Source organism: Hemitrygon akajei, chromosome 15 (assembly GCF_048418815.1).
Source record: "Hemitrygon akajei chromosome 15, sHemAka1.3, whole genome shotgun sequence".
NCBI lineage: Eukaryota > Metazoa > Chordata > Chondrichthyes > Myliobatiformes > Dasyatidae > Hemitrygon > Hemitrygon akajei.
In genome coordinates this window covers 47,300,491-47,324,643 of record NC_133138.1, presented here as the reverse complement: position 1 = coordinate 47,324,643, position 24,153 = coordinate 47,300,491, and the positions used below count along the sequence as shown (strand labels likewise).

The 24,153-nt window shown below is 39.0% G+C and overlaps 1 protein-coding gene across 1 annotated transcript in view; it reads left to right on the top strand.

Moving 5' to 3' along the window:
* Positions 1 to 15,138, top strand: part of LOC140739323 (uncharacterized) — a 145,425-nt gene extending 130,287 nt beyond the window's left edge. Inside the window, exons 14-18 of the mRNA XM_073067506.1 lie at positions 1,139 to 1,165; positions 4,339 to 4,392; positions 5,445 to 5,531; positions 9,957 to 9,995; positions 13,064 to 15,138. Of these exons, the coding sequence (XP_072923607.1) occupies positions 1,139 to 1,165; positions 4,339 to 4,392; positions 5,445 to 5,531; positions 9,957 to 9,995; positions 13,064 to 13,066 (210 nt within the window). The 3' untranslated portion in view covers positions 13,067 to 15,138. The remainder of the gene's footprint in view (positions 1 to 1,138; positions 1,166 to 4,338; positions 4,393 to 5,444; positions 5,532 to 9,956; positions 9,996 to 13,063) is intronic.
* Positions 15,139 to 24,153: the final 9,015 nt, after the last annotated feature.

The following is a 24,153-nucleotide window of genomic DNA, read 5'->3' as shown; positions in this document are numbered from 1 at the left end:
AGGCACACTTGAATTGGGAGCTAAATAATTACATAAAGCCATAAAATATTTCGCACAGGCGATATCACACAAAATTTGGTACTATGTGCATAAGGAGATGCTTAGGTTAATGCACAGTAGCATCATTTTCCCAACACTAACTTCATTTTAGAATTAGGCCATCTCTGGGAATGCTTGAGTAGTGAGCCTGCTCTTATATATGTGAGTATTCTGGATTGTTGGTTTCTTTAATTTTAGCTGTGACATATGCAGGCTTGCTAAATTTACTGTTTTAAAGCAAATTTGTTGAGGCAAAGAATAAGAATCTTCATAATTACACTTACGTGCAAAATGACACAGTCAGCAACTTTAAACTCCTCTGAGTTATCATTTTGGAGGACCTGTCCTGGACCCAGCACACAAGTGTAATGATGAAGAAAGCACAGCAGCATCTCTACTTCCTTAGGAGTTTGCAAAGGTTCAGCAAGCATCTAAAACTTTGAGAAACTTCTATAGATGTGTGGTGGAGAGTATATTAACTGGGTGCATCACCGCCTGGTCTGGAAACACCAATGCCCTTGAGTGGAAAATCCTACAAAAAGAAGTAAATATGGCCCAGTCCATCACAGGTAAAGCCCTCCCCACCATTGAGCATGTCTGTATGGAGTGTTGTTGCAGGAAAGCGGCTTCCATTATCAGGGACCCCACCACCCAGGTCAGGCCTTCAAGAAGGTACTCACACCACCATGTTCAAGAACAGTTATTACATCAGGCCCTTGAACTGAAGAGGATTACTTTGCTCAACTTTACTTGTCCCATACTGAAATGTTCCCACAATCTATAGACTTACTTTCAAGGACTCTTCATCTCATATTCTCAATATTTATTGCTTGTTTGTTTGTTTGTTTATTTATTTATTTTGTATTTGCGCAGTTTGTCATCTTTTGCACAGTAGTTGAATATCCTAATTGGTGTGGTCTTTCATTGATTCTGTTATGGTTATTATTCTATTATGGATTTATTGAGAATGCCCACAAGAAAATGAATCTCAGGTTTGTATAGGGTGACATAAATGTACTTTTATAATAAATCTACTTTGAACTTTAAGACCAGATAGCTAGCCCTGAAATTTAGCAATTGATTCCTTTCTCTTATGCAGGGAAAACCGGGTGAACCGGGATTAGATGTAAGTATCTTTTGACGTTATACTATAGAGCATAAATAATACAACTTTATGGCACAGTACAGGCCCTTCAGCCTACAATGTTGTGAAGACCTTTTAATCTACTCTAAGATCAATCTAACCCTTCCCTCCTACATAACCTTTCATTTTTTTCTTTCATCCATGCACCAGTCTAAGAGTTCTTTAAATGTCCCTGGTAGGGCATTCCACTTACCCACCATCCTCTGTGTAAAAAAAACTTACCTCTGACAATCCCCCCCCCCCCCCCCCACCCGTAGTGTCCTCCAATCACCTTAAAATTATGTCCCCTTGTCTTAGCCATTTCCACCCTGGGAAAAAGTCTCTGGCAATCCACTCTGTCTGTGCCTCTTATCATCATGTACCCCTTAGTAAGTCACCTCTCGTCCTCTTTCCCTCCAAAGAGAAAAGCCCAAGCTCACTCAACCTATCTTCATAAGACATGCCTTCTAGTCCAGGATCATCCTGGTAATCCTCTTCTAAACTCTCTCTAAAGCTTCCACATCCTTGCTGTAATGAGGTGACCAGAACTGAACACAATATTCTAATTGTGGTCTAATAAAGGTTTTGTAGAGTTGTAACATTACCTCGTGGCTCTTGAATTCAGTCCCCTGACTATTGAAGGCCAACACACCATAAGCCTTCTTAACAACCCTATCAACTTGTGAGGCAACATTGAGGGATCTACGGATGTGGATCCCAAGATCCCCCTGTTCTTCCACATTGCTACGAATCCTGCCATTAATCCTGTATTCTACCTTCAAATTCAACCTTCCAAAGTAAATCACTTCACACATTTCTGGTTTGAACTCCATCTGCCACTTCTCAGCCCAGCTATCCCTAATCAGACTATGCTTTCCAAACACTCATAAATCCTGTCTCTAATAATACTGTCCAATAATTTGCCCACCACTGATGTAAGACTCACTGAGTTTATATTGCCCTGGGTTATCCTGCTCCCTTTCTTGAACAAAGGAATAACATGTCCCATTCATTTGGTACTACTCTTGTAACCAATGAAAATGCAAAGATTATCACCAAGGGTGTAATAATCTTTTCCCTTGTTTCCCATAGTAACCTGGGGTATATCCCGTCTCACCCTGGAGACTTATCTATCTTCGTAACTAGAACTTATTTTCAAAAGTTATACCACATCTTTTTTTTTTGAGTAACGTTAGAATGTTCAAGCATATCAGCTTATTTTACATTGTAGTCACAATCATCCAGGTCCCTCTCACTGATAATGAATACTGAGGCAAAGTATTCATTAAGGACCTCCCCAATCTTCTCCAACTCAAGGCACATGTTTCCTCTATTATCTTCGAATAGTCCTAACCCTCACTTGGGCCATCATCCTGTTCTTCATATGTTTTCCTTAATCCTACTTGCCAAGGCCTTCTCATGACCTCTTCTAGCTCTCCTAAGTCCATTCTTCAGCTCCTTCCTGGCTCCCCTGTAACTCTCCAGAGCCCTGTCTGTTCCTTGCTTCCTGAACCTTAAGTAAGCTTCCTTCTTCCTCTTCTGGAACTAGATCTTCTACATTTTTTGTCAACCATGGTTCCTTCACCCTACCATCCTTTCCCTGACTCAATGAGATAAACAATCCAGAACCCCCAGAGAGTGCTTCCTAAACAACCTCTACATTTTGATCATGCACTTCCAAGTACATCTGTTCCCAATTTATGCTCCCCGGTTCCTGCCTAATTTCATTATAATTTGCCCTCCTCCAATTAAATACTTTCCCATACTGTCTGCATGTTTAAAGTAATTTATTAAATTGGAACACAAGCTTATTAATTAAACAGATTCTGGAAATCGATACAACCTGAAATTACTTCTTTTAGAGAGTTGTATCAAAAACCTGGAACTGTACAGATTTTCACTTTGACACAATATATCTAGCAAAGAATTAAAATATTTCCTATGACATGTACATAATGGAAGATGTTGTGAGGATGCTGGTTATAGAATAATTAATTCACATGATGTCATAGAGGACCCAAAGTGAATGTTTACTGACTGACTCCCTGTGGTTTGCCAAACAAGATTCAGATGTGCTGCTATCCTCATAAAAACAAACTGCAGTTCACCTTATTACAGACACAGAATATCTTTTTGTGAGGGAGACTTTATATTCAGTATGTCAGTGTTTTGCCAAAAGTCAGAATTCCCTTTTGACCTCAGCACACAGAGCATTTCACCAAGCCATCGTAAATAAAGCTTCCCCACAGTCTGGTGTTAGTTTTTTGTCCAAAAGGGGAAAAAGTTATGTTTTTAAAAAATGAGAGTAGATAGGGAAACATAACATAATTTGCATTTTCTGGAAATACCAGCTGCATTGTTTCAATTAACTTTGTTTCTTAAGTTTATCGATTTATAGTTATACAGCTCAGAAACATGCCCTTCAGCCCAATTTGTCCATGCCAACCAAGATATCTATCTATACTAATCCCATTTGCCTACATTTAATCCATATCTGTCTAAACCTTTCTTATTCGTGTATCTGTCCAAGCGCCTTTTAACCATAACTGTATCTGCCTGTACCACTTCCTCTGGCAGCTCATTCCTTATACCCACTATCCTGTGTGTGAAGAACTTGTCCCTCAGATTCCCTTTAAATCTTTCCCTCTCGCCTTAACCCTATGCCCCCTAGTTTTACACTACCCTGCCCTGGCAAAAAAAAGTTTCTGACTATCTAGTTTATTTATGTACCTCAATTTTATAAACCTATAAAATAACCCATCAACCTCCTTTGTGACCAGAAAAACAGTCTCAGCTTGTTATTTAACTAACTTTTCTGTAGTCCAATGCAATCTGTTTGCCATTGCTTAAACAAAGACATATGCTTGAACCCTGGAGAACACTTCCATATTATCTGTTGGTGTCTACCATTTTCATTAGCAGACTAGAGTTGCCAAGTGCCTGGTGTGTTAAATTCCTGAAGCAAAACCTCCAATTTTAATCTCAGTATTCAAACATTCCACTATTTAAAGATCTAAACTCCATGTATTTATAAAGATTCAGAACATTTGTATTAAATTACAACTTATTTTTGCTCTGTAGCTCTATGACTCCATTTCGGAGAGTTATGTGACTGATATTATTCGCCATATTGACTAATCGTGTTCAAGCATTCTGCACAATTACGTATATTGCAGGGTTTTCCAGGGCCCAGAGGACAAAAGGGGAACAGAGGTGAAAAAGGAGACAAGGTAAATGATACAATGAAAATAAATTATAATTATAACTTTAATTACAAAATAAGTTTTTTTTTAATCGATAATAACATCACAGCTCTGAATGACAGTGCAACTACAACTTGAAGAGGAATCTGCAATTAAAAAGCCATGTTTATGAACTTTGGACTTTCTTATGTGCTTCACAACCCGTGAGGGGTTTTTCAAGTACACTTACCATTGTAAAATAGGGAAATGACCTAGCTAATTTGTTTACAGAGAAGTGCTCCAATGACCTTAAAATGGATGAAAAATTAGCAGGAAAAAGTTTTTATTTTGAATGGTGCAATTGAGTTTTTACAAAAATCTGAAAGATTGGGTTTTGCGTCTCAAGAGTGTAAGCTGATATTGTGTGCTGGAATCAGATCTGATTTTCAGATGCAGGACCAAGACTAGGACAACTTGAATTAATACTGATTTAAAAGAAAACACTAAATACCGTTCCCTAAATAATCTCTAAAAGTAATCATCGACTAGAATGAGAGGTTAAGGGTGAAATGTTTACTGGGAACATGAGGATGAACTTCTTTACTCAGAGGGTGTTGAAAGTATGGAATGAGCTGCCAGTGGGGGATTCAGGTTTGATTTGAACATTTAAGAGAAATTTAGATAGGTTCATAGATGGGGGCTATGGAGGGCTAGGGTCCAGGTGCAGGTCAATGGGGCTAGAAAGATTAATAGTTCAGCACGGACTAGATGGACTGAAGGGCCTGTTTCTGTGCTGTAGTGTTCTTTGACTCTATGGCTGTATGAGAGCAAGTTAATCTTGATTGGTCAGTTTACTAAACTGCAATTCCACGCAAGTCCAAACCCTATCAATTGAGCTACATTTTAATAATATATGCTGCAACTACTGCAAATTACGGTAAATAATAAAACTGTAACCATTAGTAGACATTAATATGCATATTTAGTGTATGTCAATAAATGAATTCTGAAGTAAGCAGCATCCATGTTACATTTGATTGAGTTTAAATTACAAACAAGTCGTCCTTTATTTCTTGATCACTCTACAATTATCTTCACAGGGTGAAAGAAGTCATCCAGGCAAAAGAGGGCCCAAGGGACAGAAGGGAGATCAAGGCCCTCCTGGATTAGACCAACCTTGTCCAGTGGTACGTGATTTCTGTGCTCTCTTACTGAAAATCCTTCAGGAAGTTATAATGTTTGAAGGAAAAAAAACTTTTTTTTTAAAGGTTTGTATTGTAAAACATTGATAACACTCTTAACTATTCTGCCAGATAAGCCATTAGAAGGGAAGTGGTTTTGACAAGTCTTTTTCCCTGATGGAATTTGCCTAATGTATGTATTTATCACTAAAATAAGCTATTTAGCCCAATTACTCTTCTCCCTGTTATAGTCTTCTGCATTTTCTTCTATTCCCTTGTAATCTCATGCAATTTCCTTTATGAAGGACCTAAGTTGCTTGCTGTGATTTGGTCTAACAGAAATGACTTTAAACATCTGAATAATGAAGCTTTTTCCTTAATTCACCAAAAGATTTATAATTAACTATCCTGATTCTGCAGGCCCTAATTCTTCCACATGGTGGAAACACACATTATTTTAAAGATTGATTTTAGGTCATCTGTAAGGTTTTTTTTAACAGAAAAATGCCCCAGCCTATAGCCATAATCTTTCAGTTTTGACATTATCTTCAAAAAGTATTTCTGCATTTTACACAGTATGTTCTTTCAGTATAATAACACTTGTTTTTATGAATTATTATTGTTATCATCTGGAAATAATACTACTAGCTGTAATGGTGCTGACTATAATAGTCCACAATTTCTGTTAAAACGTTTCTTTATTTGGATGAAGGACATGCATACAGTTTCCATGTATATTACATTTGCCAATTTTGTGGTGGCTTATAGGGTGAATGAAACATCCAAGCCAAGTCACTGGAATATTATTAAGCTAAATTTAACACTGAAGGGTTGGTATGATAAACTTTAACAGTTATCAAAAAGGAGGTGAATCTCAGAGAAGTAATCTTAGAACTTAAATCCTGCACTTTCTAACAGCTTGGACCATAGCATTGTGAGAGTTCAATTCCTGCCTCACCTCAAAATCGACCAAGGCTAGCCCAGAACATTAGGACATGTAGATCCAAGGTGTGTTGGCAAATTGGATCTAGAATCGGCTTGGTTTTGGGAAGAAGAAGGTCATGGTCGAGGGGTGTTTTTCTGGCCATAACCATCAGCGTACTGCAGGGCCTGATGCTACAACCATGGCTATTTTGTCTTTTATATAATTGGATAATAATGCAGGTAGACTGATTAGTTAGTTTGCTAACAAAAATTGGTGGAGTGGTAGTCAGCATAGAAAGTTATGAAAAGATGCAGAGGAACATAGATCATTTGGAAAGATGGATCTTGATCCAGACAAGTGTGAGGTAATGCACCTTGAGACAGCAATTACTAACAGGACGTATACAGTAAACAGCAGACCTTAGGAATGTTGATGTAAAGAGACCTCAGAATGCAAGTTCATACTCATTGAAAATGGTTATGCAGGAGTACGGGGTAATGAGGAAGGCCTTCAGCATGCCTGCCTTCAAATGCTGAGGCACCTGAGCATCAGAGTTGGGACATCATGTTGCAGCTGTAAAATGTTAGTCAGGCTGCACTTGGATTATTGCCTGTAGTTCTGGTTACTGCACTACAAGAAGCATGTGGAAGCATTAGAAAGACTGCTGAGGATACTCACCAGGATGTTGCCTGAAATGGAGACCTGTACTTATAGAATGGATGGGTTGAGTTTATTCTCATTGAATTACAGGAAGCTGAGGAGTGAATTTATAGACATTTATAAAATCACGAGGACCCAATCAGCTAGGTAAGTAGATCCTTTTTCTGTGGTGGGGCAGTCTAAGACTAGAAGGCATAGGTTTAAGGTGAGAGAGGAGAAATTTAAAGATCTGATGGGCAGGATTTTCACACAGACGGTGGTAATTATATGGAACAAGATGCCAGATATAATTACAATGTTTAAAAGGCATTAGATAGGAAAGAAGTAGAGGTTTGCAGGCTTGATATGGGGAAAATGGGATTAGTGCAGATGGCCATCGTGGTTGGCATGGATGAATTGGGCCCAATTCTCTGAATAATTTTCACCAGGTTAGATCTTGCATCTGGAGATTTTCTCCATTGATATCATTGAAGGAGGCTGTCTGCAAGTAATCAAGCTTTGTATTAATATTCTTAACTTTTATTATTAACGAATCTATTTAAGTGCTTTTAAAAATATTGAAGTATTTAACTTTATTCATCTTTGAATTATTTTAAATGGCTTAAATGGTCTTTGAATGTCTCTGAATGCTGGCGGCATTGAAAGTTTTTGGCTGTTTATTTAGCTGATTCAGCGACAGGCTGGAGCTGAACAAATTTCTTTCAATAGTCTTCTGTATTGCTGTTCCCGTTGCAACCTTCCACCTGCAACTAACAATGTGATGTGTTTAACAGAATCAGAAACAGGTTTAATATCACCAGCATATGTCATGAAATTTGTTGATTTTGCTGCAGCCATACATAATAATAAAAAACCTGTGAATTACAGTAAGATCATAAGACTGTAAGATATGGGAGCAGAATTAGACCATTTGCCCCTCAAGTCTGCTCCACCATTTCATCATGGCTGATCCATTTTGCCTCTCAGCCCCAGTCTCCTGCCTTCTCCCCGTATCCCTTTATTCCCCGACAAATCAAGAATCTATCAACCTCTGCCTTAAATATACATAAAGACTTGACCTCACAGCTGCATGTGACAGCAAATTCCACAGATTCACCACTCTCTGGCTAAAGAAATGTCTCTTCATCTCCATTCTAAAACAACGCCCCTCTATTCTGATGTTTGTGTCTTAGACTCTCCCACCATAGGAAACATCCTCTCCACATCCATTCTATCAAGGGCCTTTCACCATTCAATAGTTTTCAATTATATCACCCCACACTCTTCTGAATTCCAGTAAATACAGGCCCAGAGCCATCAAAACACTCTTCATATGACAAGCCACTTAATCCTGGAATCATTTTCATGAACCTCCTTTGAATCCTCTCCAGTTTCAGCACATCCTTTCTAAGATAAGAGGCCCAAAACTGCTCACAATACTCCAAGTGAGGCCGCAACAGTGATTTATAAAATGCCAACATTACATCCTTGCTTTTATGTTCTGGTTCTCTTGAAATGAATGCTAACTTGCATTTGCCTTCCTCACCATAGACTCAACCTGCAAATTAACCTTTAGGGAATCCTGGAAAAGAACTCACAAGTCCCTTTGCACCTCAGAGTTTGTATTTTCTCTCCATTTAGGAAATAGTCAGCCCTTTCATTTCTTCCATCAAAGTGCATGACCATACACTTCCCGACACTGTATTCCATCTGCCACTACTTTGCCCATTCTCCTAATCTGTCTAGGTCCTCTGTAGCCTCTTTACTTCCTCAAAACAATCTGCCCCTCCACCTGTCTTCATATCGTCTACAAACTTTGCAACAAAGCCATCAATTCCATCATCCAAATCATTGACACATAACGTAAAAAAGTATGGGTCCCAACACAGACCCCTGTGGAACACTAGTCACCAGCAGCCAACCAGAAAAAGGCTCCCTTTAAGTAAGTGTGTGTGCGTGTGTATGTATGTATATGTATACAGGGTCAGCGTCCTGTACCTCCATCCTGATGGAAGCAATGAGAAAAGGGCATGTCCTGGGTGATGGGGGGTCATGCAACTTCCTTTCTTGAAGACCACAATCAGTTCCTTGGTCTTGCTGACGCTGAATGCAAAGTTGTTGTTGCAACGCCACACAACCAGCTGATCTGCCTCACTCCTGGATCGTTCCTCGTCCACACCTAGGATTTTAACAACAGTGGTGTCACTGTGAATTTATAGAATACATTTGAGCTATCTTAGCCACACAGTCATGATTGTAGAGAGAGTAAAGCAGTGATCTTACCACACATCCTTGAGATGCACCTGTGTTGTGAGTAAAGAGGAGATGTCATCACTGATCTGTACTGACTGTGGTCTCCCAATAAGGAAGTCGAGGATCCAGTTGCACCGGGAGGTACAGAGTCCCAGGTTTAGAAATGTAATGATTAATATTGAAGGAATTATAGTATTGAATATCAAGTTGTAATCAATAAACAGCAATCTGATGTATGTTTTGCTGTTGACTAGGTGCTCAAAAGCAGAGCGGAGAGCCAGTGAGATTGTGTCCACTGTAGACCAGTTGTTGCAGTAGGCATAATACAATGGGTCCAGTTCCTTGCTCAGGCACGAGTTAATTCTGGCCATAACCAGCCTCTCAAAGCACTTCATGCAACACCAATACCAGATCTCTTTACAAGCACGCTGGATCAGCTCTCAGTGGTTTCTGGTTATCTTGAGGATCTAAACATCTTTCTGAAAGATAGTCTTCAGAAAATGGCATGGTTTTCAAATGATTCCTATAAAGAGTTTTAGAAAGAAAATGTGTGACTTCATCAGGGTCAGTTAATCTATTATTTCCTTACATTCCCATATCTGTCTTCACCACAGGGCCCTGATGGTCTGCCGATTCCAGGATGTTGGCACAAGGTAACATTCTTAAGCTTCCTTAATTCCAACAGGAACAGTTGAACCACGAAGTTATTTCTTCGTTTTCTGAAAATGAGCCTATTGTGTTAAACAGAAGGTCAAGACTTGTTCAAAATGTACAAGAAGGGAATGAGCAAAATGCTGGCCAAATCTAGTGAATTCAAACAAACATATAAAGGCAATGGATAAAATAAGATGTTACATAAGGTAATGCCTTGATAAAAGAATTCTTGGGAGAATTATGAAGTCATTTGATCTTTAGTTCAACTGCATGGCATTTAGGATTTGAAGTAGAATGAGTAGATTTAATTCAGGCTATTTGAGACAATCTCAAGTACAATCTGCACTTACTTTTATATTGACACTATGGAACTAAATAAACATCACTGTGCTAATGATACAATCAGCCGTGACCCCATTGAAGAACTTCAAAGATAAAAGCCTTAGGATTGGCTAAGGGTGCTGGAAATAAAGGGTGAATCCATGTACTGACTACAGCTTGTAATTCAGCAGAGGTTGTGTGAAGAGAATGTAATGTTACAAGGAGTATTCGGTAATAGGGCATTATTAACACCCATGCCATTGGGCACAGGTTTAGAAAAATGCCCAGTTACTGGCAAACTCTTTTTCCTTCCCGTCAGTGGAGGCTAATTAGCATGCACCATATAATTCCTGATGGATCAACAATTCTGTCTAAAAGCCTGTATGCTGGAAGATATTGCCAATGAACATTTTGGATTGACTGCAACCATGTTATGGGAATGGCCTTTCAAATTTACTTAACCAATCCAACAGTGAAAACTCCCTTGGTTATTCAACACAGATATGACCTGCAACAAGTAAATTGGTTAATGGGACCTAAATCAAACAGATCTCTCATGTTATCTCTTATATCAACCAGCCTTTTATGCCTTTTCCTCCATTTGTACAGAAATCCTGATAAAACATCCACAGCAACTCAAAGTACCCGACCATGTTTCATTCTGCAGGCGTTTTTAACCTCTTTACCTTGTTCAATGTAGTAACTTCAGCAAAGCACACCTATGTCTATCTACCAGATGATCCAGGTTAACTACTTGTGGTACTGTGGCAAACCGAGGCAGCTTACTAGGCAGTTTAGGCACGCAACTTTACTTTCTTTTAAGCCTGTGTGATAATTCATGCCCATTGACTTGTGAAAACAGCAGTTTCTCACAGTACAACAAACATGCAAACATTGTGCAAAGCTTTTCTAGATCCTCAAACCCATCCTTCCCAGCAGGGGACTGGTGAACAACTCCATTATCACATGTACAAGCCTATTCATAAAGCAACAGTGGAGGAGGGAAGGGGGCAGGAGGAGGTGATGATCTGGAGGACAATCATATAGACATGGGTATGGCAGAGATCAGGAGATATGATTGAGGAAAAGATCCCAATGGGGTGGATTTTTTTTATCAGAGAGGTAGAGTGATTTGGGGAGGCATCAGGGAATCTGAGGAAATCATCAGGAGTTGGGAAATGAAACAGACTTTATCACTAATACTGGTGTAGGCTTCAGTTCTCAGGTTAAGGGCCAACCTAAGGCTTGTAGCATTCACATGCCTTGCTGCATGGAGGAATTTCAACTATAGGTGCCGATCAAATATTTGCTGCTCTTTGAAGTCACCTTCACATGCTCGCCAGCCGATATTTGCACAGAAATCCTGATCAAACATCCACACGCCCTCAAAGTACCCAGCCATGTTTCATTCTAAATTTTCTGTAACAGAAGTTCTAGGCTCAAGAGATTCTGCAGATGCTGGAAATCCTGATAATCCATGAATGAGTCCTGAGGAAGGGTCTTGGCCCAAAACATCAACTCTTTATTCTCCCTGACCTATTGAGTTCCTCCAGCATTTTGTGGGTGTTACTCAGAAGTTCTAGGCTTATGTAATTCAATTTATTCAGATATATATAAAATCAAACTTTATGGTAACTTTGGACAGTTATCTTTAAAATAGGGAATTAATTTTGACTGGATTCTTGACATTGATTACTCCTTGCATTTTAATCTTATTTTTGTTTTGCCTTCTATGCAATATGGCAATATTCTAAAATAACTGCAACAGCAAGAGTATAAGGATAATATCTAAGTAACTAGAAAGATCTTTCAAATCTTATACGCAGATTAGAAAATTCCAACTCTTATTTGAGCTTAGAGTACTTATCACTCAAATTGAAACTGAATCAAGGTTTTAATAAATAGTTTTTGTTATTTCACTGGTAACCCATGTTACTATTGATCATTAAATGTATTGAACAATGTGATGATGAATTATTTATTCAAATGATCACCCATCTATTTTTAGGTCTTAAAGGAGAGACTTGCATGTAAAATAGCATTTAAACATCTTCTGCTGGCTTGCAATCTTAAATAGGGTTTCTGCCCAATTTCCATCTACCTATTTCCTGAATATTTATCTTTCCCAGCAGTCACTCAGTTTATGGAAGTGCTGCTCATGTCAGAGGTTTCTGGATCCCACTCCAGAGATTTAAAAATCTACATCTGGACTATCTATCCAGTGCTGCACAAGGAAGTGCAGATTCCATCTTTCAGATGAGACATTAAATCTTGCTTGCTTTAGGATGGAGGTACTAAATAAAAATCAGTATACTACTTTGGGGATGAACTGGTCAGTTAGCCAAAGTGTGCTAGGAATATTTATTCCTCAATAAGCATTTCTATTAATAGTCTAGCTGGGAGGTTGCTGTTGGTAAAATGGCTATTTTATTACTTACAATACAATAGTTACTGCAAGTTAAAAACATTTAAAGAAATGAAAAGTGATTAGTGATATTTTGAGAGGATTGTGCAAAGATTGTGCCACATTCATGTATTTTTAATTGATGGCATGGCTAAGATTCAGCACAACCCGGGACCAGTCTGTATTGCTTAATGAAATAATTATGATTCAGATTCTCTGCACGATGGAAATGTCAATGGGTTTTTCCAACTTGCCCTGAATTTTGGGTGACTGATAATACCTTCAGTGGACAGAGGCGCTGTAATTTGTATTTATAACCAATTATTTTGTTTTCTTTCCCAGTGATTACTAATCATCAAGCAAGAGTGTGTACATTCTACTAGCACTTCACCATATTGTACAGAACTTCAACTAATAACGTGTTGAGCCTTGCATATTGGACAAGGATCGGGTTGTATGGAACAGAATATTATTCCTTATTTTCATTTTATCCATTTTTATTAAAAGTGAAAAGAATAAAATGACATGTTAGCTATGATAAAAAATATATATTCTACAATTCCAGTTGTGGATATTAAAGCACTAGTGCATTATATAACTTCAATTGAAGACTGTTTTAGTAACTTCTGGAGATACCTCTAGGCATTGTGATAGTGGGAGTCTAATTATGAAAATGAGTGTTTGACCCTCTCAACGATGTTATTTTGCATGGAGCTGATGTGAAGATGCAATTGCTACAAAACAACATTTTCAAAGGTACATTTAATGTCAGGGAAATGTATACGATATCCATCCTGAAAAGCTTTCCATGTTTATGTTACCTGTACCCATTCAGGCAAATTCAGGAATAGCTGGAGAGTTGTATTCCTCGGTGTCATCTCTTGTTCTGCTTCTAAGTGGAGTTGCCAGTTTGATCGGGCCATATTTATCAACACCTGGACCTATTCCAGGAATATGATCATATAAACTGCAGTTAGTGCTAGCCTGGACATATTAATCAAGATTAATTCAGATCATTTTTTATAAATAAACTCAGATTTTGCTTTTACTTAATGGTTCAATTAACAGCACTGCATTCTGCAATACCTGTATCATTTTGATTATGTTACATATAGGAGCTTTCAGAGCTGCCAAACACTGGAAATACTGCCAATCTTTGCAATTCTTCATGAAAAGCCTTGGGAGTTAGGGAAATTTTTCACCTTTGAATTATCAGCTCTAAAGTTGTATGAGTATATCAGCCTCTGGCTGTATTCACATTGCCACCTTCGACATCAGTGAGAGTTCTCATCTCATAAAGAGTTGGCCACAAAAATCAGCAGATACTGTTTATCAACAACAATGCTGCTTTAGTGCAGAGTTTTCTAAAGTTGAAGATCTCTTCAGATTCTCAGCTTATCTCTGCCTCAATTTCATTATGATAGGAACAAATTTAGGCTGAAAATAATGGTTCAGGAACAGGCTCTCGTGTGACATGTCTAGTATGGAGCAGATGAAATTATCCAAATTATCCTTCAATCGGACTTAAAGTACTTCAGGTTGACTACCCCTGACAATCCAAAGCAGAAAAACCTCCAAAATGCAAAATATTTTTGCATGCTGACATGCCATTATAAATGGATAGTTCTACAAAGCACTGGAAGGTTCCCGGGTGATGCGTAGGTCTGAGAAGTCTAAGATCAGACAATTCTAAGAAGTGACCTCATGGATGAAATGAACAGAATTTAATTTAAATAAATAGAAAAACACTGCATAAAGTGAAAATTGCGGTTCTTAAGTATATATTGAATGAGTGAATTCCTCATTGGCGGAGTGAAGATGTGCCACTTAATGGTATACTGATCATAAAACAAGCAAAGACCTATCATAAGACCATAAGATATAGGAACAGAAGTAGGCCATTTGGCCCATCGAATTTGCTCCGCCATCCAATAAGGGGTTGATCAAATTCTTCCAGTCATCCCCACTCCCCTGCTTTCACCCCATACCCTTTGATGGCCTGGCTAATCAAGAACAAATCTATCATGATGAACTGAAAATTGAAGGTAATTGTGAATATTCAGCAGGGTGTTTGCAGAATTTTTTAAAAAGGCACAGCATAAAAAATTTTTAAGATTTTACCAATTTTAAAGATAAAGCATCTGCTGATCACAAAGCAGCAGAGAAATTCATTGATGAGTTTGACAAGATTGTCACTGATGAAGATCTAACACCAGAACAAAGACTACATACTGTTTGTTTTTATACCTTACATAAAACCTTAAAAAGTAAAATAAAAATATAGTGTACTATAAACTATTGATCATCCACGGCATTGTAGGTGGAGACTGAAAGCCTGTCGTTGTTTGTTCAGTAGCTGATTTGGGTATTCTCCCAATGTGGCTGTGTTGCTTTTATTACCCTGCACACTTATCTTCATTGTAGATAGATAGATAGATAGATACTTTATTCATCCCCATGGGGAAATTCAACATTTTTTCCAATGTCCCATACACTTGTTGTAGCAAAAACTCATTACATACAATACCTAACTCAGTAATAATATGATATGCATCTAAATCACTAACTCAAAAAGCATTAATAATAGCTTTAAAAAAAGTTCTTAAGTCCTGGCAGTTGAATTGTAAAGCCTAATGGCATTGGGGAGTATTGACCTCTTCATCCTGTCTGAGGAGCATTGCATCGACAGTAACCTGTCGCTGAAACTGCTTCTCTGTCTCTGGATGGTGCTATGTAGAGGATGTTCAGGGTTTTCCATAATTGACCGTAGCCTACTCAGCGCCCTTCGCTCAGCTACCGATGTTAAACTCTCCAGTACTTTGCCCACGACAGAGCCCGCCTTCCTTATCAGCTTATTAAGACGTGAGGCATCCTTCTTCTTAATGCTTCCTCCCCAACACGCCACCACAAATATTTAATAATTTTTACTGTTAAGTATGTATTTGTGATGAACAAGTGTAAGACAAAGACTGCTTACTGGTAGTACATAAGTTTAGAGTCAGAAATAATGGCGATCCCAAGCTATCTCATTATATATTTCAAAATCAGAAAAAGTACGAAGTTCAAATCACTTCCAGCCCCAAGCATTTCAGATAAAGGGTACTCAACCTGTATTCGGTCTGCCAACCTATCACCTTGCTTTATGCCTAGGGAACATTTAACAAAATATTCACCATGTTAAAAGTTGAAAACACTTTCACCTAAGTTGCTAAGACATCTACCAAAGATCCATACATTGAATTTCCTTACAAAGTTCACCTGAGAAGCTTCAATTCTGTGCTCATCAATGTTCAAAAATGGTCTGTCGGGTAAAATGATTGTTTAGTGAACAAATACTTAAGAAGATCTTCATAGTATTTTAACAACTTGGAATGCAGTTTCTTATTCTGATCAGCATAAATATCTAAAAACTTCAAAATTACTCTAGTTCAAAGCAAGAATCCATGGAAGGAACAACTTGCTCAAGATGAGAAATAGCAAGATAACAAACCATCAAATGGGATTATATATCATCAAACTTTTTGAGTTGCAAAGGAAGTCTTACATAAGAAATAAAGATATTCCAATTTGCTGTTTTTAATCTTCGCTTGTATACCCTGGTTTTGTCACAATGGAACTCACTGTACATAAAATACTAAAGATGAACAGCAAGTGTTCATTATTAATGGGTATTTTATATCTCACAATACAGAGTCAATATTCCTTGTATGTAGCAGTGATTGTGTGAGATGAGCCATAAAATACTCAGAACCAAACCCTGGTGACAGCTTGCATCTTGCTATCCAATGACAAGTTGGTTCTTGCAAACAACATACATGTTGGTTTGCATAAATCTCATACTATGTCATAATCAGTATATTGTACAGCCTTTTTTATGTTGTATCTTGTAGCTTCTTAGTTCATAGAACACTAAAAATATTTGCTGTTGTTTATCATAGTGCATTAAACATTTAAAAGTTTTTTTTAAATGCAAAGTAATAGATGTTAATTTCATTACTGTTGGACTTGAGTTATAACTAAAATTAGCTAAAAATAAAGATGAGCTTTGTTCCCTCAGAACTACATCTACAAATAATTAGTTTGTTTCAATAATGATTGATTTCTACAAAAACCAATTAAGACTTTGTATTCTATAGCATGAAATGTATTTAGAAATTGGCAATTAGGCCTTCTAAGTGTTTAAAATAAAAATCTGAATAATTGTCCAGTTAACACTAATGTGTTAATTGCAGTTTAAATTGTTGTCAAATGCTAACATAATTCCAAACTATTTTTACAGAAAACTGTAAACATCTGAATTAGAAATAGGAGTAGGACACTTGTCCTTCTAGCCTTTTCTGCCATTTAATAAGATTGTGGCTGATCTGTTTGTAACGTTCCATATATTTAATTATAATCTTTCACCTGCTTGATTATCATATTGCTATCTATTTCTTCCATAAAAGTTTTTAAAGACTGTGCTTCCACTAAAGACCCTTCACCCTTTGAAAGAGGAAAAAGAAATGACTTATCCCTGTCTTTTTTTCCAAAAAAAAAGTGTCCCCTTGCTCTACCCTACAAGAGAAAACATTCTCTGGATGTGATCAACCTCATCAAAACTGCCACTCCTCTCATGCTGCAGAAACAAGCCTGGGGAAGGATGTAGAATTAACACACTGTCACTTTTAGAATCTTGGCGTGAAATGCTCTCCCACTAATTACTCTTGCAACTGCCCAGCTTCCATTGCTAATTCTAAATCCAGGATTGCTGCTTTCTAGCTCCATCACACTCACTGAAGAAGTTCTGCGGAATGCTAAACCTGACTGTTTGTATCTCAACTAATATTCCGGTAATTGAAATCCCACACAACTAGCACAGTGCTGTTTTTCCAGTTGTCAGAAATGTGCCTACACTATGCATTTGTATTTGTAATGAACTGTTGGATGTCTAAAGTATACTCCCAACTGTGTGTTTGCCTTTTGTTTCCTTAGATCAAGGTAAGCCGTCTCATTTGATGATCTTTCTAACATATCAGTAGTTCTCTCTGATGGTCTCGGTGACCAATATCATCACCCTAATATTTTATTCCCCTCTGAATTACTTCTGAAAATCTTGTATCCTCTTAATACGAAGGAGGAGATATTAGAGGGAGAGGATCAAGGATGTCTCAGATCAGGTCCATTAAAGGTGGAGGGTGAACAGCCAGAAGTCATGCTACATATTGGTATCAACAACATGGGTAGGAAAAGTGATGAGGTGCTGAAGAGAGAATATAAGGAGTTAGGTAGAAAGCTGAAAAGCAAGCCCTCCAGGTAACTAACCTCAGAATTGCTGCCTGTGCCACACGCCTGGACAAAATGGACTACACCTCAGGGTACTGAGACAAGTAGCTGAACAGATTGTGGTGGCATTAGTAGCGATCTTTCAGGAATCACTATATACTGGAATGGTTCCAAAGGACTGGAAAATTGCAAATGTCACTCCACTCTTTAAGAAGGGAGGCAAAAAAAGGAAATTATGGGCCAGTTTGCCAGACCTCAGTGGGTGGGAGTCTATTATTAAAGATGAGGTTTCAAGGTACTTGAAGCACATGATAAAATAGGACTAAACACATTCATGAAGGTAGAGCAGTAGATGTAGTGTATATGGATTTTAGCAAGGCATTTCATAAGATACCCCATACAATGCTTATTGAGAAAGTAAGGAGGCTTGGGATCAAGGGGGCTTTGCTTTGTGGATCCAGAACTGGCTTGCCCACAGAAGGCAAAGAGTGGTTGTAGACAGGTCATGTTCTGAATTGAGGTCAATGACCAGTGGAGTGCCTCAGGGATCTGTTCTGGGACCCCTACTCTCTGTGATTTTTATAAATGACATGGATGAGGAAGTGGAGGGATGGGTTAGTAAATTTTCTGATGACACAAAGGTTGTGGGTGTTGTGGATAGTGTGGAGGGCAATCAGAGGTTACAGCAGGACATTGATAGGATGCAAAACTGGGCTGTGAAGTGGCAGATGGAGTTCAACCCAGACAAGTGGGAAGTGGTTCATTTTGGTAGGTCAAATATGATGGCAGAATATAGACACTTGGCAGTGTGGAGAATCAAAGGGATCTTGAGGTCGGAGTCCATAGGACACTCAAAGCTGCTGCACAGATTGACTGTGTGGTTAAGAAGGCATACGGTGTATTGGTCTTCATCAATAGTGGGATTGAGTTTAGGAGCTGAGAGGTAATGTTGCAGCTATATAGGACCCTGGTCAGACCCCACTTGGAGTATTGTGCTCAGTTCTAGTCGCCTCACTACAGGAAGGACATGGAAACCATAGAAAGGGTGCAGAGGAGATTTACAAGGATGTTCCCTGGATTGGGGAGCATGGCTTATGAGAATAGGTTGAGTGAACTCGGCCTTTTCTCCTTGGAGCGATGGAGGATGAGAGGTGACCTGATAGAGGTGTATAAGATGATGAGAGGCATTGATTGTGTGGATAGTTAGAGGCTTTTTCCCAGGGCTGGAATGGCTAGCATGAGAGGGCACAGTTTTAAGGTGCTTGGAAATAGGTACAGAGGAGATGTCAGGTGTAAATGTTTTACGCAGTGGTGAGTGCGTGGAATGGGCTGCCAGTGACTGTGGTGAAGGCGGATACGATAGGGTCTTTTAAGAGACTCCTGGATAGGTACATGGAGCTTAGGAAAATAGAGGGCTATGGGTAAGCCTAGGTAGTTCTAAGGTAAGAACATGTTTGGTACAGCTTGTATTGTGCTGTAGGTTTTAGATAGATAGATAGATAGATACTTTATTCATCCCCATGGGGAAATTCAACATTTTTTTCCAATGTCCCATACACTTGTTGTAGCAAAAACTCATTACATACAATACTTAACTCAGTAATAATATGATATGCATCTAAATCACTAACTCAAAAAGCATTAATAATAGCTTCTATGTTCTACATTTCTAAAGTCAGAATGGTTTACTTAAGTAAGTTTAATACTTACTTCAAATTCTGAAGTAAAATTATTATCAAAGGACATACATGTCACCACATACAGCCCTGAGATCCTTTTTTTGTGGACATACTTAGCAAATCTACAGAACAGTAACTGTAAACAGGACCAGTAGACAACTAACTGTCAAATACAAATATAAATAATGTACTCTTAATGTAAGAAGAGGTTTTGCTTCATAAATCTCCTTAAAATTTTTCATCTTTCCTTTCATAGCTATGTTCTCTACAATCTGTCATGTCCTCTCTGGAAAATGAGCTTGAAGTATCAACCCTATTTATGCCTTTTAGTACCTTAGACAATCCTGTGTTATGAGTCCTCGGCCTCTGACAGTCTAGAGAAAACAGTCCAAGTCTGTCTAACGTCTCCTTATAGCTTACTGTCTTTAGTCAAGGTACATCCTGGTGAATCTCTTCTTCGTCCTCTCCAAAGTTTCCATATCCTTACTGTAATGCAGCATCTAGAACTGCACACAATGCTCCAACATGGCCTAACCAAAGTTTTATGCAGCTGCAAGTTTTCCCAGAGCTGATGGAACACAGATGGTCACAGGGCTAGGAAAAAAGTTAGGAAATGAAAGGCTAAAACATAAGGCCATAAGTCAGAGGAGCAGAATTAGGCCATTTGGCCCATCGAGACTGTTCCGCCATTCAATCATGGCTGATCATTTTTTTCCCATCCTCAACCCCATTCCCAGCCTTCTTCCTGTAATCTTTGATGCCATGTCCAATCAAGAACCTATCACGCTCTGCCTTAAATAAACCCAACAACCTGGCCTCCACAGCTGCCTGTGGTAACAAATTCCACAAATTCACTACCCACTGGCTAAAGAAATTTCTCTGTTTTAATCTCTGTTGTAATAAATCTCTGTTTTATATAGACACCCCTCTATCCTGAGGCTGTGCCCTCTTGTCCTAGACTCCCTCACTATCTTTTCCACATCTACTCTGTCTAGGCCTTTCAACATTTGAAAGGTATCAATTCATCTATCTGAATTACAGTGAGTACAGACCCAGAGCCATCAAATGTTCCTCGTATGATAACCCTTTCATTCCCAGAATCATCCTTGTGAACCTCCTCCGAACCCTCTCCAATGCCAGCACATCTTTTCTTAGATAAGGAGTCTAAAACTGTTCACCATACTTAAGGTGAGGACTCACCAGTGCCTTATAAAGCATCATATCCCTGCTCTTGTATTCAAGACCTCTTGAAATTAATGCTAACATTGCATTTGCCTTCCTCGCCACTGACTCAACCTGCAAGTTAACCTTTGGGTTGTTCTGCACAAGGACTCTCAAGTCCCTTTGCATTTCATATTTTTGGATTTTCTCTCTGTTCAGAAAATAATCTGCACATTTATTTCTACTACCAAAGTGCATGACTATGCATTCTCCAAGGATGTATTTCATTTGCCACTTTCTTACCCATTCTCCCAATCTGTCTAAGTCCTCAGCTGCCGACCTGTTTCCTCAACACTACCTGCTCCTCCACAGGTCTTTGTATCATCTGCAAACTTGGCAACAAAGCCACCTATTCCATCATCTAAATCATTGATGTACAGCATAAAAAGAAGTGGTCCCAACACCGTCCTCTATAGAACACCACTAGTCACTGGCAGCCAACCAGACAAGGGTCGTTTTATTTCCACTTGCTGCCTCCTACCAATCAGCCAATGCTCTAAACATGTTAGTAACTTTCCTGTAATAACATGGGCTCGTAACTTGGTAAACAGCTTCATGTGTGATACCTTGTCAAAGGCCTTCTGTAAGTCCAAATATACAATATCCACTGCATCCTTTTTATCTATCCTACTTGTAATCTCCTCAAAGAATTATAAGAGGTTTGTCAGGCAAGATTTTCCCTTGAGGAAACTATGCTGACTTTGTCCTACATTGTCCTGTGTCACCAAGTACTCCTTAACAATTGACTGCAACATCTTCCCAATCACTGAAGTCAGGCTAACTGGTCTATAATTTCCTTTCTGCTGCCTTCTTCCTTTCTTAAAGAGTGGAGAGATTTTTGCAATTTTCCAGTTCTCTGACACCATGTCAGTGTCCAAAGATTTTTGAAAGATCATTGCTAATGCTTCCACAGTCTCTAACACTACATCTTTCAAAACCCTAGGGTGCAGTTCATCTGGTCCGGGTGACTTATCTATCCTTAGTACCCTCAGCTTTTTGAGCACCTTCTCTCTTGTAATAGTAACTGCACTCACTTCTCTTCCTTCACACACTACAACATCAGGCACACTGCTAGTGTCTTCCACAGTGAAGACTAATGCAAAATACTCATTTAGTTCATCTGCCTTCTTCTTGTCCCCTGTTATTCTTTCTCTGGCCTCATTTTCTAGTGATCCTATATTCACTCTGATCTCTTTATTTATTTTTTACATACTTGAAAAAGCTTTTACTATCCACTTTGATATTGTTTGTTAGCTTGCTTTCATATTTCATCTTTTTCCTTCTAATAATTCTTGTAGTTGCTCTCTGTAGGTTTTCAAAAGCTTCCCAATCTCCTATTCTCCTGCTAAGTTTTGCTTTGTTATATGCCCTCTCTTTAGTTTTACATTAGCTTTGACTTCCCTTGTCAGGCACAATTGTACTATTTTGCTATTTGAGTATTTCTTCATTTTTGGAATACATCTATCCTGAACCTTCCTCATTTTCCCCAGAAACTCGTGCCATTGCTGCTTTGCTGTCATCCCCGCCAGCAGCTCCTTCCAATTTACTCTGGCCAACTCCTCTCTCATACCTTACTCCACTGAAATACTGCTACATCAGACTTTACTTTCTCCCTATCAAATTTCAAGTTGAACTTGAAGAGTTCATATGCAGAGCTCATGGGCAGTGAGTTATTGTAGGTTAACAAGCACACATGATGGGTGAATAAAACCAGAGCTGGTTATGATAGAGTGATCAGAGATTTGATGAACTGGCTGTCTGTGGAGGGAAGGGGAAGGTGGGAACTGTTCAAAGTTCAAAGTAAATTTCATTATCAAAGTACACCATGTACAACCCTAGGATTCATTTTCCTGTGGGTGTACTCAGCAATCTATGGAATATTAACGATAACAGAATCAATGATAGATCGACCAGAGTGCAATAGACAATAGGTGCAGAAGTAGACCATTCGGCCCTTTGAGCCTGCACCGCCATTTTGAGATCATGGCTGATCAATACCCGGTTCCTGCCTTGTCCCCATATCCCTTGATTCCCCTATCCATAAGATACCTATCTAGCTCCTTCTTGAAAGCATCCAGAGAATTGGCCTCCACTACCTTCCGAGGTAGTGCATTCCAGACCCCCACAACTCTCTGGGAGAAGAAGTTTTTCCTTAACTCTGTCCTAAATGACCTACCCCTTATTCTCAAACCATGCCCTCTGGTACTGGACTCACCCAGCATCTGGAACATATTTCCTGCCTCTATCTTGTCCAATCCCTTAATAATCTTATATGTTTCAATCAGATCCCCTCTCAATCTCCTTAATTCCAGCGTGTACAAGCCCAGTCTCTCTAACCTCTCTGCGTAAGACAGTCCAGACATCCCAGGAATTAACCTCATGAATCTACGCTGCACTTCCTCTACAGCCAGGATGTCCTTCCTTACCCCTGGAGACCAAAACTGTACACAATACTCCAGGTGTGGTCTCACCAGGGCTCTGTACAAATGCAAGAGGATTTCCTTGCTCTTGTACTCAATTCCCTTTGTAATAAAGGCCAACATTCCATTAGCCTTCTTCACTGCCTGCTGCACTTGCTCATTCACCTTCAGTGACTGATGAACAAGGACTCCGAGATCTCTTTGTATTACTCCCTTACCCAACTCTATACCGTTCAGATAATAATCTGCCTTCCTGTTCTTACTCCCAAAGTGGATAACCTCACACTTATTCACATTAAATGCCATCTGCCAAGTATCTGTCCACTCACCCAGCCTATCCAAGTCACCCTGAATTCTCCTAACATCCTCATCACATGTCACACTGCCACCCAGCTTAGTATCATCAGCAAATTTGCTGATGTTATTTTCTATGCCTTCATCCAAATCGTTAACGTAAATGGTAAACAGCTGTGGTCCCAATACCGAGCCCTGTGGCACCCCACTAGTCACCACCTGCCATTCCGAGAAACACCCATTCACTGCTACCCTTTGCTTTCTATCTGCCAACCAGTTTTCTATCCATGTCAATGCCTTCCCCCTGATGCCCTGAGCTTTGATTTTACCCGCCAATCTTCTATGTGGGACCTTATCAAATGCCTTCTGAAAATCGAGGTACACTACATCCACTGGATCTCCCCCATCTAACTTCCTGGTTACATCCTCGAAAAACTCCAACAGATTAGTCAAGCATGATTTACCCTTGGTAAATCCATGCTGGCTCGGCCCAATCCTATCACTGCTATCTAGATATGTCACTATTTCATCCTTAATAATGGACTCTAGCATCTTT